This window comes from Gopherus evgoodei, chromosome 11 (genome assembly GCF_007399415.2).
Source record: "Gopherus evgoodei ecotype Sinaloan lineage chromosome 11, rGopEvg1_v1.p, whole genome shotgun sequence".
Taxonomy (NCBI): Eukaryota; Metazoa; Chordata; order Testudines; family Testudinidae; genus Gopherus; species Gopherus evgoodei.
The window spans coordinates 37,932,202-37,950,764 of record NC_044332.1 but is presented as its reverse complement, the minus strand read 5'-3'; the positions used below and the strand labels follow the sequence as shown (position 1 = coordinate 37,950,764).

Genomic DNA, 18,563 nt, shown 5'->3' with positions numbered 1-18,563 from the left:
AGAGGAAGAGAACGGTACCAGGACTGCGAGCAGCATCGGGAGCGGGAGCGCCGACGGGACATGGAACGTCTGCGGGACCGTGATCGTGAACGGTGCCACTCTGCTGTGCCGACAGAGGATGGTCTTATCAAAGCAGGCTTGCAGATAAACTGTATTACCCGCATCGGCGGTGCCGGAGGTTGAGGCAGCGTCAACTGTCATGGCAATCAGATCCCTTGCCGTTGAGAATGTCTCCGGCGTGGAGCGAATAGTAAGCTCAACCACAGCGCGTGCCAGGGAGCTGTCAGGCACCAGACTCAACAGCCCTCATGGGACCGGAATCGACGGTGCCGATGTCATCGGTGCCGGGCAATCCAACTTAGACAAGCTCTCTGGCTGCGGTGCAGGTGGCACAGAAGCAGCAGGAGTCTTAGGCTCTCTCGACCTCGGGGAGAGGGAGAGGTGCCGAGTCGACTTTGTGCCGGCGACGGCCAGTGCTGAGAGGCCTTGGCAGTCCCGGAGCGGTCCGGTGGCGAGGAGGTGCTTCTGCCCACCGATTGACCAGCACTCAGTGCCGAAGGCGGAGGGGTAAGAGCCGCCTCCATGAGGAGCCGCTTTAGCCGAAAGTCCCGCTCCTTTTTTGTTCTCGGCTTAAAAGCCTTGCAAATGCGACACTTATCTGTCAGGTGAGATTCCCCGAGGCACTTAAGGCAGGAGTCATGTGGATCTCCTGTTGGCACAGGCTTATGACAGGCCGAGCACGGTTTGAAACCCAGTGAACCGGGCATGGGCCCCGGCACCAGGTGCAGGGAAGGGGCTAATCCCCGAACCCCTCTTAACTATACACTAACTATGAACAATAAAAACTAACTATAACTATATAACTTTGAACTATATACACAACAAAATAACTAGAGAACTACGAGTAGCTAGTGAGGTGGAGGTCAGTGAAACAGCACTCCACTGTTCCAACGACCGATACGGGCGGTAAGAAGGAACTGAGGGGCGGTTGGGTCGGCAGGGGCATATATCCAGTGTCATGGTGGTGCCACTCCAGGGGGCGCCCAGCTGACCCACCGAGTGTTGCTAGGGTAAAAATCTTCCGACGAACGTGCATGCAGTGCGCGCACACCTAACTGGAATGGATATGAGCAAGCACTCGAAAAAGAACATTATAAATTCAAGGACTATGCTGCTCAAGTAATCTGCTGCAAACAATTTCATTTGCAGGTTACTCCTTGAAATATTTATCAGACATATACTAACCTGAGGACTAGACTTACCAGTTATACCCAAAAAACTGAAGATTTGGGAGGTTAATGGGGAGGGGTCGTACGAGGAAGGTCCACAGAAAACAGCTATTGTGCACTTGCTACATTAAATCTTTTTCCAAGCAGAAGAGTAAACTGACATTATTCTTGTCAGAGTCCTGTAAAATTGAATAGCAGCAGCAATGCTAACCCACCTCTTGTCAGTTTTATCCTGCTGCTTCATAAGACTATGAATATTAGCAGAGACAATGGAGCAGGTTATCTGCACTCTTAGGAAGAAAAAACTGCACTGATTTACATTCATTTTACATTAGTAAGGTTCTCCTTTCAGGCATAAGGATTAGAAACTATTATTTAAAAAAAACAACAACAACAAAAACACAACTTAAGGGCCCCTCTTGCTTGTCGTAAGGAAAATCTACTAACTCCCTAGTGGCAAGTAGATTTTCAAGCCTCACTGAGAATTTTATATAAAACCCTGTTTGTCATTGGCACTATATAAAAATCTAAAGGCAGACACAGAATTAAATGAAGCCAATAATAAATATTAGAGGTCTGCATGAGGTTAAAGCACAGAGTTACCAAAAATCATGTTCAGCATCACAAAGAATAAGCAAAATTCCACAATGTTTTAACACAACACATTAATGTCACTGTTTAATAAGTGCACACTTAGCATTTATATATAGCATTATTAAAATGCTTGCAACAATTGTCACAAAATCCCTAAGAGATAAATTAGTTATCTACTATCCCAATTTTCCAGATGCAGATGTCAAGGCACGTAGGTGAAGTGACTGCTAAAGGTCACAGACAACAAATCATTGACAGAGACAGGATAACAACAGCATACTATACTGACATTCTACTTTCAAATTCATGGTTTAATAACTATTTTTAAAATAGTTATAAAGTAGTATGATTGCTGACATATTCCTTATACGTCATGTGAGTGGCACCTATTCTCTATAAAGGGATGATACAATGATGCATCATACGTTTATAGGGTCTAAAACTGTTTTTGAGAGTATGCTATCAACTCAGAAGCATTATTTCCTTTAGCAATTATGTATTTTTTCCCAAGTCAAGTTTCTTTCCCCCAACCCCCACCACCTAGTACTATATGTTGAGTAATCAGATAGTGCTATTAATATTGAAGTTTCCACTCAATTCTCTTTTTTAGGACTATAAAATGTCCACTCCAGCTCTCAAATTTACAAGGTTAAATGAAGAATCTTGTCAATTTAATTATCAGAGAATTAAACTATTTAAAGTTTCAGCTGAAGGAATGAGACAATCATTCTGAATGGAAATAACTGCAGTTTCAAGAAGCGAGGCCTTCTTATGTGCCACTGTTTTTCCTCAAGTCTTCAGTTACTAGCTCACTGTACCAGCACCAGTAACATACTCAGATCTTGTAACATAGTAGTGTTAGTGAGTGACTGCAGGCTGGGGGAGGCAGACATTTTCCAGTTTGCTTAAGGAAGAAGAATCTCTAGAGTTAGTTCTGGAGGGCACCAGGCATTCAACATAGGTCCACCTCTTGACTGAGAGAGAATACATGCTGGCAGCTGCTTGCCATTCATACCTGCCAGAGAAAACTGAAGTGAATTGAACTGGGAGGGGGGTTGAGAGAAATCAGACACATGCTTCCAAGTTTTAAGAGCCTAAATTTAATTTTAAACATTCATATGCTTGGTGGTTGCCTGACCCAGGATCTCATGGAAGCTTATCATTCAAAAATGAAATGTGTACTGAACTTAGAAAAACAGGAGAACAAAAGATCCATTAGAAGATCAGAGAGTAGTAGAAGATGACAGGCCCTTGAACAATGGCAATACAGTAACTCCTCACTTAACGCCCTCCAATTTAACGCTGTTTTCGAAGTTACGTCGCTGCTCCATTAGGGAACTTACTCGCTTAAAGTTGTGCAATGCTCCTTTATAACGTCGTTTGGCTGACTTTACAAGGGAGCACTGCACAAGCTCCTCTTCTCCCCCTCCCTTCCAGCACTTCCCGTTTGACGGTGCTTAGAATTTTCTGGGAGGGAGGGAGTGGGCTGCCCCTGCTCCTCCTGAGTCCTCCAGCCTGTGCTCACAGGGCCACATTCGAAAAGGGGCTTTAAAGCTGCAGGCCAGGGCCCCGGGGTCCCCTTAGCCCAGGGCCCTGCAGCTCCTAAAGTCCCTGAATTCCAGGTGGCCCTGCTTGCCGGGGGGGGGAGCTCCCAGAATCACAGCTCCCAGAATCACGGCCATGGGGGCGGTGCCACACTGTGCTGAGCCACCTGCACACCCCCTGCACCAAACAGGAGCTGCCCCAGGTAAGTGGTCTGCACCTCCTGCCTGCCACAGCCCTGAGCCTCCTTCCCCATCCTGAGCACCCTCCCACACCCTAACTCCCTCTCAGACCCCGCAACCCCAGCCTTGAGCCTCGGGGTAAGCCAGGGGCACCTCCCCACCCCAGTACAGTACATAATGCCTTTTGTCTGCTCCCAAAAAATTTCCTTGGAAACTAACCCCCCACATTTACATTCGATCTTATGGGAAAATTGGATTCGTTTAACATCGTTTCACTTAAAGTTGCATTTTTCAGGAAAATAACTACAATGTTAAGTGAGGAGTTACTGTACTCATTTCTATACTCATTTGCCATATTTGAGTATAGAGAGAGGCTGGCATAAATAGCAGGCTAGCTAAAAAGCCTGTTTCACAATATTATTAGGGAGGAAAAAAACAAAACCTATTCATTCTCTTTTGTCAAAGCCTAATTGAGCCTTCATTTACAGATCAGTTCAGTCAGTGTATTGCTGTACATGTATATTGGTCTACACTTTTTATTTCAGGAAATGCATGTCCATTTTCAAGTGAACATCAATATTGTATAGTAATTTAGTATACATTTGAATAGCAAGATTACTACATGTGCAACAAGCATTTTAAGAGACTTCTGCATGTACTTTTGTTGTCTATAATCTGCACAAATCAGTCGTGCTATAATATCTGTATTAAAGCCCCAAAAGGCTAAACAGACTTCATGCTGCTCTGCTCCCACACAAAAGGTGATCCAAGGTGAAAATCCTGTCAAGCCTAAGTTCCAGCAGGGGTAAAATTTGAAGCTAAACTCAAAAAATTGAAAACAAGATACTTAACAAGCAAAGTAATCAGCTCAAACAAACCTAGCGCACATTCAAAGAGTTAACAGCATTCTACGATAAGAAAACTCTGTCAAGAATACTCCAGTAGAACAGCTCTTCATGTGAGACTCATCCATGTTAAAAGGACACAATCAACTTTAAAAAAAAAAATAAAAAAATCAATTCAACATGAACTTTCACAGTTTTGTTAGTTGCACCTAAAATGTACGTAAACTGAAAAATCAGAACATTTCTCTTTTCCAGCTTTAGTTTCCAGCATTCCAACTACCTACAAAGTATTTTGTTTGTGCAACTGTTTCAGACAATAGGGTGAGAAATTTTTGTAAAAACTTAAATATATTAAGCCATAAAAATGGTACAGAAATTTTAGGAGTAGCTGCAGTACTCTAATGATTTAAATATTTTTTAAAGGACTAGATTTTGAGTTCACGATATCACTTTAAAAACCCTCAGAACAGGAGTATAACTGATCTTGAACCCAAATGTAAACGGATTTTAAAGCTGTTCAGATTTACATAACTCTACTGAGTATCATTCTGATAAGCTAAGCATCTTCAGATGTTGACACTTTTTCAACAGAAAAGTCTTTCCACTCCAAACCCAGACCTAGCAGAGACATTTCCCTCAAAAAGATGTGCCTAACTACTGAGATTTATTTTAAAGGGAAAATCCAGCAAGTTGTGATAACTCAAGGATTGTCAAAAACAAATTCAGACCCCTGCTGAGATTCACTTTCCACTTCCTTTCAACAAAGATACCTTTTTCCTAATTGCTGTATATTTTACTTACATCAATGGAAATGCAAAAAATGGAAGCATCATAATCAGCCTTGCTGTCCATTCATCAGGAAGATACCACAAATATACAATTAAACAAGTAATAAGATAAAGAATTGATGAGTAGAGAAGTAGTCTTCCAACCCATAGCTTCTGTAGCCTCTGATTTTTTTCTCTGAATTCTTCTAATGCCTGGATTTCCTGTAATAAAGGATTTTAAAGTGACTAGTGGCTGAAGTTAACTGATGCTTTATTAGGTTTGTTGAGGCTCTGCATTTCAGTGTGACATTTGAAAACATTACAAAAGCAATCAGGCTTTCTGTACTTGACACTGTTTGTCCAACAGATCTAACAGTTTTCATAGCATGAACTACACCTTAAAACGCTGGTTGTGGCATGGATCAACTGCCCTTCATTCATGAGCAGATAACATTCCTTGGGCAACTACAGCAACTCAAGAGTGATATTAAGAATATATGTATTTTTAGTTGTCTTAATGGAATATAATAACTTGGAAACCAGGGGGAGAACCAGCATCATAGGACCAGGCAGCTTTTTGTGTTCACAGCCAAGTGTTCCGCAGTCCAGTTTGAGTACTGTTGCTTTAACAGGCATCTGTGAAACTTCAAAATATGTTTTTATATTTTAATAGTACCATCTCCTCCTGTGACAAAGCTGAGTTATTGCAGCCACTTGAACTATATTTCTGTTTTAGTACTCCCTCCTATTAATAATACTGTCCTGAATATTTTAACACTCTTTTGTTTTGGGGTTTTTGGCAGATGGATGAATGATCTAGCAGTGCTTTGTACTTTTAGTGGTAACAGGATTACCAACACCTTCATTAATTTGGCCAGTGAAAATACCAGCTGGATACTTCAAAACAGGTCACTGCTCCATGAACAGACATCTTTCACAAATGCTGACCAGAATCATACTAGATCACTGAACTGTCCCTTTAGTTATTCCATCCATGGTCTTATTTTACCACCATAATAAGAGTTGTAACAACCTATTTTGAAGCTTTTCGAATGAGCCAAATGAATAGGGCTTTGCTCTAGTGACATTTTCTGGAGAATATAAAAATGAAGGCCTAACCATTAACCTTAATTAGATTCTCCAACCAGGCCAATTTAACATTCATTCACTTTACAAGTTGTTGAAATGTAGACTTAGACTATAACTTATGTAGCTATTTCTCAAGGAAGTACTAATGTTCAAAATCATTTAATGTTGGGGGTCTGCTCTCTGTTTTCCTTCTCCTGAAACTCCAAGTCTCTAGTACATCAGTGCTCAAGTCTGGAATCAGCACCATTATAAATTTTAATTCCATTACAATTAGGTTTGGAAGGATTTGATTTTTTTTTACCAGTAAATGTCGGTTAACACTGATTTCATCATATGCACACAAACCAACAAAAAATTATTTCCATTGATAATAATCAAAATAGACAGGCAAAGTAAAAAAACACTGCTTAGATTTTGATTTAATGATATTTACTTCGTATATATTGATATGTGATGTTGACAATGTGTGTTTTAATGGTTATAAAGCTTTAACTTTCTGAATCTGTCTACTGAGATTAAATAATTACCTGATCCCCCGCCCATAACTTCCTGCAACTATAAAGATTTAAATAAATACAAATTTTAAAAACATTGACATGACAAAATTCTTAAAGTTAAAATTGAGTTCTGTCAATGCTAATTAAAATGTATATAACCTCCTCTCTCCCATATTTGTTAAAAGCTTGATGATTTTAAAAAACTGCCCAGGTGTTATATGTTTATTTTTAAAGAAAACAGAACAGGGATAGTGCAAAGGCAAAATACATACCTTATCAATTTTCTCCAACACTTCTACTGTCAAAGGCTTTGCCTGCTTAAAAGGGAGGGAAAAGAGCTGTCATTGAACTCTACAGTGATACTCGAGTTATTCTATTTACAACATACTGCCAGCAGTACTCATGTGTGATAACAGATTCAGATGTTTTCATTCAAAACCAAAAAATGAAGTGTACTTCTATGCTGTAGTACCTAAAAGCTACTCATTTTAATTGACTAGTTATCCGCTTTCCATGCGCATTTCTTGCTGACATTAGCTGCTCAGAAAGGCTCCTCTCCTAAGCCACACACTAACAAGGATGTGCATGCTAGAAATCGACCTAACATAGGTCGACTTAAGTCTGTAGTGTAGGCATGCCATTAGAACAGGGGGTCTCAAACTTCATTGCACCACAGACTACTTTTGACTACAAAAATTACTACAGGACCCTGGGACAGAGAATCGAAGCCTGAGCCCATCCAAGCCCAGCTGCCCCAGTTGGGGGGGCCAAAGCCCAAGCACCACAGCTCAGGGGGATGAGGTGGGACGAAGGCCTGTAATCCTGGGCCCTGCCACCCAAGGCTGAAGCTCTCGGGCTTCGGCTTTTGCTCCAGGTGGTGGAGCTTGGGCTTCACCCCTGGGCCCCAGTAAGTCTAACACCAGCTCTGGCAACCCCATTAAAATAGGTTTGAGACCCACTTTGGGGTTCCAAACCACACAGTTTGAGGAACACTGCCTTAGAAGAATCTGCTTCAGTATTTAATTTGTGCCAGGACTTTCCAGGGCTGATCCCTGGCACCTCCAGGCTTAGCAGTTCATAGCCCCAACAGCTCTGGGCTTGCTGCCAGCGTTCCCTCTAATTTTTCCCACCTATGTGTGAAATGAATTTTGTTACATGCGCCAATATGGAGACGGTGTGTGATACATCACCTCCAAATTGGTGCACATAACAAAATTCATGTGGCAAGGTGGGGCCAAGGGGCTCGGACTGTGGGAGAGGACTCAGGACCAGGGAAAAGGGTTGGGGGGGGTGAGGGCTCCAGCTAGCTGAGGGTGCAGGCTCTGGGGTGGGGCCAGAGTTGAGAGGCTCACGGCAGGAGCAGAGGATTGGGATGCAGAGGGGTGAGGGCTCCGGCTGGGGGTGCAGGCTCTGGGGTGGGGCGAAGATGAGGGGGTTGGAGTGAAGTGGGTCTCCCCTGGGCTACAGTGAGGAGAGAGGACTCCGCTCCAGCTCTCTCCCCACAGCACCACCTGGGGTAGGGGAGAGAGGTGCCTTTCCCCTGGTCGCGACAGGTTCAGGGCAGGCTGTGGAAGGGAACCTGTCCCCTGGCTGCACCAGGTTCAGTGCCAGATTGGGTCTGGGCACCTGTCCCCCGGCCACAGCAAGTTCGGGGCAGGCTGGGGGACGGGTGCCTGTCCCCCAGCCGCAGCAGGTCCAGGACTGGGCTGGCGCGGGGCTGGGGGAGTAACACATGTCCCCCAGCTGCAGCAGGTCTGCGGCTGGGCTGGGGAGGGGTCCCTTGGCAGGTCCAGGGCTTGAGAAGAGGCACCTCTCCCCGCCGCAGCCCTGAGTGCCTGAGCGGCGCTAAATAGGCAGCTGCGCTGCCATGCAACTTAGAGGAAACTTAGCTTGCTGCGTCAGTTATGAAATAAAAAAAAATTGATTAAGCTACGGCACCCAATTGCTTGAGACCCAGCAACTTCTTCATTACAAATTAAGAACTCTGCTGTGCAGGAGAGCTGCCCTTCATTGTTCTCTGGGACTCACCTCTCCTCTACCCACTTCCAGTGCTAGTGATCTGGTGTAAATACACAGTGGCAATAAGGAGGGAAGTAGACAAGACTTAAGAGGAAGATTGAGAAAGAGAGAGAGAGTGTATATGTGAAAGGCAGAACACCTGTGTACGATGGGAGGCAATTATGAATGTAGAATATGGAATAAATGAGAGGAGAGGAGAGGAGAGGAAGGAAGGAAAGGAAATTATTAATGAAGAGATGAATGAAACAAGGGAGGAGATGTGAATAGCAGAGACCAATCTCACATTCCAACAAAAAAGTCATGTGAACATTGCTGCCTGTGTGTATTTGTTTTAAATAAAAATTACTAGCAAACAGGCAATTTTTCCCTCCCGGGAGGATTCCTTTCAGGAATAGATTCCATCTTCCAAAACACTGAGTTTTGAGAAAAGAAGAAACACCTCAACCTGTTCATTATCTTGTTTGGATCCCCATCAAAACTCAAGTAGAGGTGGCAGCCAAATGGCACAACATGAGCAGGAAAGTTATATTTTACCTTTAAGGGCCTGGTGAAACATCCATAATACAAATCTGACAGGTTAAATCTTTAGAGGACTAGATTTATGCGGTATTATTTGGTTAAAAACTCAAGACATTCTTTGGGCATGCAACACATTTGAGAAATATACAGTGAATTTAGATTAGCTTTAAATAGTTTGCAGCTTACAAGTGCTCTGTAAAGGAAGCTTTCACTCTTAGATATGCCAAAAAAACAAGAAGGACCTATACTATGGAACTTATTCCTGCAAGGGCAAGAATGACCAGACTTCACTATTCATGTATTTGACCTAACTTTGTCATAAGTTCCTCACACATCCCAACAACAAATGTATAAACTAAGACTAGTTTTCCTGCAGACTGGGAAGGAAGGGAGACTCACTTCTATTTTTAAATATTGGGTAGGCACTCTCATACTAGTACATACATGTAAGTCTCTTGACAGATAAAGGTTGATACTCTCTGATTTATCCATTAGTACTTAGGTTAAAAGGCTCAGGAACAGCAACCAAATTACAACCTTTATGTACTGCTACATCTGTCCTGATCCAGTGTTAAATGATTGTTTAGATCTAGAAAAGGATGTCTGAAGGAATCCCTGAAGAGACAGCCATCTTTACCACATTTCCAATAGTTACAAATTCAAAGCAAGGTCCAAAGGCAGGACAAAGAAAGCAGTAAAAGTTAAGTAAGACAAAAACAGCCTATTAGTAAGGACATGCCCTAAGTGGATTCTGAACCTAGGCCTACGCATCTATGCAGTTTTCCATTTGGGTAGCATGACCAAAGTTTATTTGGTTATTGGTTTTCAATCAGCACATAGATTAATTACTAGCAATTTCAGATTCAGAACAGTTTTTTGACTAAAGTATCATGAACACAGAATTCTACTCTAAACCATATCAAAGTATTTTAGTTTTCTGAACTATCCTTAAAGATTTTTATATTGTAATAAGATTTACTTACCCGCCATCGGGACACTAATCCACCCATTTTTTTATTTGTGGAAATAGGTTGTTTTGGTTGCTTAGAACAATCTTCTGATGGAATTCACAGCTGGAAGTAAAGCATTACTGTTTTAGAATACGCCAATAGTATTTTTTAAGATGTTTAAGGTGATATTTCAAAATTGCATTCTAGAATATAAATTAAATAACACTGCATACAGGTGTCTATCATCTCCAAATTCTTCACACTATCCTGCACTCCAGCCACCAGTTTTAGAACCTCTTTGTATTGTTAAGTCATTCTACTAATTCGCTTACCAAGATTGTGGGCAAGTTTATGTTTTGCTTTGGAGATAACTATCTACAAGTAAAATACAAAATAACTAGTAGTCAGAGACCCAAGCCCTTGTCTTCATTTAAGTGCTACAAAAGTCATAATTTAGCAAATGAGAATTATTTAAGTGCTATATAATGTAATTATAATTAAATGAGCCCTAAATTAATTCCAACTGAAGATTATGTAAGATTCAGACCACATTAAAAAAATATCTAATTTATCAAATTCAAATTTAATGTGAATTGAATATTCTTGTGAAGTGTCAGACTGGCCTCTCTTTGTGCTCAGAAGATATACAATCCAGCCAGCAGCAGTGCAATTGCCCTTTAATACTTCTAATGATCAGTCTCCAGGTCCAGCTGTCTGCCAAGACTGACAAGGATTCCAATCAGCAAAAATCGTAATGTAGTTTTTACTATATGGATGCTTCATTGAAAAATGGAATAACCACCAAATTACTTCAGAGACCAATGAACAGCAATCATAAACCAACAACCTTCACCCATGATCTTGCTGAGATGGGTTCAGACAGAAATTACAGATAAAGATTATATATTTTGTTACCATTTTAGTCCCTCAATTTAGAATTTTTATCTATGAATAAGTTACAAATTCCTGTTTGTAACAACCAGGGATTCTAGAAATTCCTTTGCCATGGAAAAACATGGAATATGCATTTTTACAGAGAATCTTAGTTTTTACATTTTGTAAAAAACAAACATTACATATAGTAAAACCCCATTTATCCGAGCCTCCATTATCCAGCTCTCTGTGTTAACGGAACCACCAGCCACCTAGGGCTGACAGTGAAGGGGGCTTGAGCACCTATGGTTCAGTTAATACAGAGAGGCAGGTAATGGAGGCTCAAATAAATGGGGTTCTACAGTCTATCAATAAAACATTGTGCTCAACAGATAAACCTATCTATATCATGGCTAACGAAACCAAAGTTCAGCATTTCATTTTAATTGTGGAAAAATACAGATTTGTATGGGGTTTTTTTAATCAGAGAATTTGGGGGAGGGTAATCACAGAAAACTAGGATCCCTGGTAATAATCCAAACGCCAAAACAAGGGTTTGTATCAAGTGTTTTGAACTCAGGAAATTGAAATGACACTGTCTCTAAGAGAAATATTCCTTCATTTTAGCAGAGGTATTAAATTACTATTACTAATTATCTTTGGCCAAATTAAAGATACAGAAACTCCATGCAGATCCAGATTTCTTCTCAAAAAGCTTAAGAGGTTGTCAGAACAAGGTAACAACACAGTACACATAGCACTAACTACAGCTAATACTGCTGTGGCTAAGTACCTCTTCACCATTTAAGAAAACCAAAAATTTCCATCAAAGCCAGAACTATGAGAATGCAGTTAAGTCTTATGTTTCTGAAAACAATCCTTAAAGATGCTAAGAAAAATCAGTATTTGAACTACTGCCAAATTAATGCAAAGAACAGATGGACAGATCAACTTTGCTGCTGCCAAATGATCAATCAAGAGGGTAAGCAGCAGACAATGAAAAGCACAATTACTTTCTGGGTCCCTTAGATTTACCCTGTGAACAGCCACTACTACTAGAGTCCACAATGAAAGAATAATATATTTGTTTTTAACAAAAAACTTTTTTTAGCATTAAAGTTTATATAACATCTACTTGGCAGTCACATACAAGGCTGTGTATGCCAAATATGTATTATATATTTGGACCATTCTGAGCTGACACTTTGCTCTTGAACACTTCTAAAAAGAGATGCTGTTTTGTTGCAAAATCATATAAGAAGGGCTAAGCTACAATATGTCTAATTACTCACCAGACAGTTTGCATTCTTTAAAAAGACACAGACAATCTTAGTATATATTTAACTTAGCATTATTAGTATCACTTGTCTATTTGGAAACTTATTTGGCAAATATCTGAGAAAGAAAGCAGGCTTGCCAAAACGTGGGTATGGACACATGTTCATATGGACTAGAACTATGACTTGCTTTACATGTACTGTTCTGAAAAATCAGACACTTTTAAAAGAATTATATCTGATATGAACAGCTAAATCAGGGAAGCAAGCAATTTACCACTTCTTGTTTATAGGCCATGTATTATATTTAAAAGATTAAGTATTCCCCATTGTTTTGGTTTGCACATGAAGTACATTATCTGCCAGCCCTTCCAGTACCACTCTTCTTCCCCCATATCTTTCTTCTGCAGCTCTTTCACAAACAACCACAGGACAGATTTCCTCCAGCTCCTCCATAAATACAATATCCAAGGGTTTTGCTCACTCTGCTTCACACAAACACCATTAACTTCCTAATATTCACCATGACAAAACTTCCCCTTCCCTAAACCTGCTTCCTTCTCATGCCCTGGCCAATAGCAAGTTACAGCTTATTTCTGCCTCTCTCTGTCTCCACCAGCCCGAGCAGACTTTCTCTTTTCACTCTGAGTGATGGTCAGTGCTGTGATAGAACCTACTTCCATAATCATCATCACATATTACTGAAAATGCAACTGTGTTACCATGTGCATGCAGTATTTGCTACCCCAATGCTGCAAAGCAATAATTTAAGTGTCCAAACCTTAAAGATAAAAGTTATGTGGAAACATTTGAAAGTAAATTCCTAAATTGAGATAAAAAAAAATGTTGACAGTATCCCTTAAACCCGATAAACTAGCTTCCATACATTACTTTATAGTACTCAAGAAAATCGATGTGAAAACTGAATGGTTGGGAAAATTAAAGGGCTGAATGAGGCAGAAGAGAAAGTTTCAGGTTAAGCTTTCTTTTTTTTTTTTAAAAGGGAAGCTGACCAGTCAGTTACTGAGCAGGAAGTCCCACCCATATGAAACAACTGTAGGAAAAACTAATAGCAAAAATCAGAGGAATATCCACATGCTTAATTTGGTGTTCTGCTAAATTTATTTCGAGAATTGTGCACGTACACAGAGTGCTTTCTTCAGGTAAAAATAAAATATGAGCATTTTGTCTTACTTTAGAACTCTAATAGAAAGCTAACCTTAAAGCAAAGATGACAAAAGCATCAGACCCTCCAACAGCCCTCCAAGAAAAAATGGTATTAAAAAAAAAAAAAAGATATAGAAAGTCCTCTATTTTCAGCTTCAGGTTTCTCCACACTGCTATAATAAGTGTTTTGTAAAATGCAGGTGATCTCAAAAATCAAGTTTAGATCCTTTAATTTTGCAACCTGAAACGCTTATGCACAATATTCAAGATTTAAAGTCACCTCAATTCAGATAATATATAAAGGGATGACTGTTGAGAGTTTACAAAACTGTATGCAAGAGATTCTATTAGATGATTGCAAGGATTTTTTTCCCCTCCAATAGTAGACATATACAGTTTTGTTTGCAATTTTCACCAGAAAACCATTTTTGTCCATAATTCATTGATGCTTTCTCTTGACAATTAATTGGCAATGCAACAACCACAAATGAAAAAAGCGGAAGCCCATTTTGAGTTTATTCCATTCTCTAAATCCAAAAAAAAAATCTTTTAAAAGACACCATTGACTAACAAAACATAATCCTCTTAGCCTTGACTAAAAAGCCCCAACATGCTTTGTAATTAGAATCACAGAATATGATTTGGTATTTATTCCAGCTTTTTTTTTAAAAAAAATCTTCAAGTACTATAAAAACAGTTTAGTTGTTTTCCCCTCCCCTCAAATTTCAGGTTCTTATAGATTAGCATCAGCTCCAGTGTTTCAGATGCAAGCCCTGTGTAGGAACATCTGATAAAAATCTTTTTATTGGTTAGTTTTTTAAATATCATTGGAAATATCTGATGGTGTTAAGTTTTTTAAAATAAGATTTTACAGATTTAGTATCAAATTGGACTTCAAAGAGATCAGTTAAGGAGTTTACTGGATTCACAGTATTGAGACGGATCTGGGAACTTCACTGTCTGGTGCAACACCATCAACCATGGTCACTCTGGTTGGCAAAATGATCCTTAGTAGACTATGCATTTGATGAAAGGTGAATTGTCAGGCTGGACGGAGGTTACTAGTGGAGTTCCTCAGGGATCGGTTTTGGGACCAATCTTATTTAATCTTTTTATTACTGACCTTGGCCCAAAAAGTGGGAATGTGCTAATAAAGTCTGTGGATGACACAAAGATGGAAGTTGCTGCCAATAGAGAGAAGGACCAGGATATCATGCAGGAAGACCTGGATGACTTTGTAAACTGGAGTAATAGTAATATGATGAAATTTAATAGTGAAAAGTACAAGGTCATGCATTTAGGGATTAATAACAAGAACTACTGTTATAAACTGGGGAGGCATCAGTTGGAAGTAACAGAGGAGAAGGACCTTGGAGTATTGGTTGATCACAGGATGACTACAAGCCACCAATGTGATATGGCCATTAAAAAAGCTAATGCAGTTCTAGGATGCATCAGGCGAGGTATTTCCAGCAAAGATAAGGAGGTGTTAGTACCATTATACAAGGCAGTGGTGAGACCTCATCTGGAACACTGTGTGCAGTTCTGGTCACCCATGTTTAAGAAAGATGAATTCAAACTGGAATACGTTCAGAGAAGGCTACTAGGATGATCCAGGAATGGAAAACCTGTCATAAGAAAGGAGACTCAAAGAGCTTGGCTTGTTTAGTCTAAGGGTATGTCTACATCTACAATTTTGCAGCGCTGGTTGTTACAGCTGTATTAGTACAGCTGTATAGGGCCAGTGCTGCAGAGTGGCCACACTTACAGCAACCAGCGCTGCAAGTGGTGTTAGATGTGGCCACACTGCAGCGCTGTTGGGCGGCTTCAAGGGGGGTTCGGGGAACGCGAGAGCAAACCGCAGGGAAGCAGGTCTCCTTCCCCGGGTTGCTCCAGTGTTCCCCGAACCCCCCTGCAAGCAGATCTCCTTCCCCACGGTTTGCTCTCACGTTCCCCGAACCCCCGTGCAAGCAGGTCTCCTTCCCCGCGGTTTGCTCTCGCGTTCCCCGAACCCCCTCCCCGCAAGCAGGTCTCCTTCCCCGCGGTTTGCTCTCGCGTTCCCCGAACCCCCGTGCAAGCAGGTCTCCTTCCCCGCGGTTTGCTCTCGCGTTCCCCGAACCCCCCCTGCAAACCGCGGGGAAGGAGACCTGCTTGCAGGGAGGTTCGGGGAACGCGAGAGCAAACCGCGGGGAAGGAGACCTGCTTGCACAGGGGTTCGGGGAACGCGAGAGCACACCGCGGGGAAGGAGACCTGCTTCCCCGCGGTTTGCTCTCGCGTTCCCCGGACCCCCCTGCAAACCGCGGGGAAGGAGACCCGCTTGCGGGGGGATTCGGAGAACACCGGAGCAAACCGCGGGGAAGGAGACCTGCTTGATTACCAGAGAGGTATCCTCAGGTATGCTGGGATACCTGCTTATTCCACGGAGGTCAAGAAAAGCGCTGGTAAGTGTCTACACTTGATCACCAGCGCTGGATCCTCTACACCCGAGACAAAACGGGAGTACGGCCAGCGCTGCAAACAGGGAGTTGCAGCGCTGGTGATGCCCTGCAGATGTGTACACCTCCTAAGTTGCAGCGCTGTAACCCCCTCACGAGCGCTGCAACTTTGTGATGTAGACAAGCCCTAACTAAAAGAAGGCTGAGGGGAGATATGATTGCTCTCTATAAATATATCACAGGAATAAATACCAGGGAGGGAGAGGAATTATTTAAGCTCAGTACCAATGTGGACATAAAAACAAATGGATATAAACTGGCTATCAGGAACTTTAGACTTGAATTTAGACAAAGGTTTCTAACCATCAGAGGAGTGAAGCTCTGAAACAGCCTTCCAAGGTGAGCCGAGGGCGTAAAAGACATATCTGGCTTCAAGACTAAGCTTGATTAGTTTATGGAGGGGGTGGTATGATGGGATAGCCTAATTTTGGCAATTAATTCGTCTTTGCCTACTAGCAGTAAATATGCCCAATGGCTTGTGATGGGAGGGGATCTGAGTTACTACAGAGAATTCTTTCCTGGGTGTCCCGCTGGCGAGTCTTGCCCAAATGCTCAGGGTTTAGCTGATCACCATATTTGGGGTCAGGAAGGAATTTTCCTCCAGGGCAGATTGGCAGCAGCTCTGGAGATATTTTGCCTTCCTCTGCAGCATGGGGCATGGGTCACTTGCTGGAAGATTCTCTGCACCTTGAAGTCTTTAAACCACAATTTGAGGACTTCAATGGCTCAGACACATTTGATACAAGAGTGGGTGGCTGAGATTCTGTGGCCTGCATTGTGCAGGTCAGACTAGATGATCATAATGGTCCCTTATGACCTTAAAATCTATGATTCTATGATGATGAATTAATGAGTGGTTTGGTTAAGCACCTTTTTTCAGTCTATTTTTCTACAGATGCCCATGAAAACAGACTAGCCAAGAGACACCAAAGCTGCAGTGAGGCTACCTGTACTGAGATAGTTGTAGTGGAAACTAAAGTAAGCTACTCACAACTACTTTTTGTCTGCAAATCAATTATGAAACATGCTCCCATAACACTGTGCCACCTGCTCCCTACTCTACAGGGGCAGAAATAAAACCATGGAGGCTTTCCCAGGGCCACCCCCAATGGCACAATTCCCGTGTGCTAGCGCATGGAGAACAAGCTGCTGTGACAAGCTGTAGCTCTCCTGTCCTCCTCCTCCAGGTCGCCCCCCGTGCCCTGGGAGCTGCACTAGCAACTAGTTTCCCTAAACACGACAAGACCCGCCCCCTTGCCCAGCTCCTGTAGGGCGCAAGGCTGCGCCCCAGGGAGAGGGGCCCCGGGCTTGCAGCGAGAGAGCCGCCATCTCCCCGCGCCGAGTGCGCCCCCGCTCTCCCATCCTCTGCCCGGCCCCTGCGAGGGGTCGAGGCTCCCGCGCCCCCACGACAGCCGTTGGCCCCTATCCAGCCGGTTGCGGGGGAAGCTCCAGCTGCTGAGCTGAGCGCCGCCCCCTCCCACGGGGCAGAGCGGCCAGGACCGAGGGCCGGGCCAAGGAGGGCACCCAACCCCCAGCACCAGGCACCTGGGCCGCCTGCGGAACCGCCCCCAGCCGGCCAGCGCAGAGCCGCGGGATACGCTGGGTACCCGAGCCGAGCCCCCCGTACCTGCCGTCGGCCTGCCCCGCACATCCTGCTGCAGCCTCCCGCCGCCGCTGACGGGGCCGCACACCGCCCAGCTGCTCTCCCATCAAACACCGCGCGCCGCGCGCAGCCAATCGCCGCCCCCCCGAGCCCGGATCACGTGACAGGGGAGCGCCGCGGAGCTGGGAGCTGCGGGCGGTGCCGCTGTTGCTGTGCCAACGGCTGTCGTGGGGGCGCGGGAGCCTCGACCCCTCGCAGGGGCCGGGCAGAGGATGGGAGAGCGGGGGCGCACTCGGCGCGGGGAGATGGCGGCTCTCTCGCTGCAAGCCCGGGGCTCCCGCACTGCCCTGGCCTCGGAAAGGGGCCGGGCAAGGGGGGTTGAGGTGTTTCTCGTTCGCTCCCGCTTTTCTGAGCGTGCGCGAGTGTCTAAGCAGTTCGGGGCGCTGCTTGTTAAGGAAGGCAGGGTCCACGCGTCGCGGCTGGGCGCTGGGGCATGCACGCGTGCTCGTGTTTACAGGCTTTTGCCTGAGAGTAAATACAGTGAACGTTGGTGGGTGGCGCTCGCATCTTGACAGCAGCAGCGCAGATTTCCGCGCCCTGCCCTGCCCATCTAATGAAACAGCTGTAAAGCGCTCGGCACCTGCACTTCCCGGGCAGATACGTTTGAGGCCAGAGAGCACGTCTGAAGAAGAAGAAAAGAGACAAGATAATTCAGGAGAGGCAGATTGAGGGGGTTGTGACTGAGCAAAATTAAGAAAGAGGAATAGCTTGCTGAGGTCATGCAGGGGGAGCAAAGGTTTGTGGAGTGCAAGGACATGGGGAACGTTCTAGGTATGGGGCCAATGAGAGAGATAGGAACATATAGAGAGAGAGAGAGAGAGAGAAAAGGTCAGGAAAGACATGAATGAGAACAA

At 43.4% G+C, this 18,563-nt stretch overlaps 1 protein-coding gene across 3 annotated transcripts in view; it reads right to left on the bottom strand.

Moving 5' to 3' along the window:
- LNPK (lunapark, ER junction formation factor) overlaps window positions 1-17,761 on the bottom strand; it is an 83,104-nt gene extending 65,343 nt beyond the window's left edge. For 2 of the 3 annotated variants that reach the window (XM_030579750.1, XM_030579752.1), the window contains exons 1-4: window positions 17,674-17,761; window positions 10,267-10,356; window positions 7,018-7,062; window positions 5,194-5,381 (exon numbers count right to left, since the gene is read on the bottom strand). In XM_030579750.1, the coding sequence (XP_030435610.1) occupies window positions 5,194-5,381; window positions 7,018-7,062; window positions 10,267-10,293 (260 nt within the window). In that variant the 5' untranslated portion in view covers window positions 10,294-10,356; window positions 17,674-17,761. The remainder of the gene's footprint in view (window positions 1-5,193; window positions 5,382-7,017; window positions 7,063-10,266; window positions 10,357-17,673) is intronic. The other variant, XM_030579751.1, reaches the window with a different exon arrangement.
- Between the last annotated feature and the right edge of the window lie 802 nt (window positions 17,762-18,563).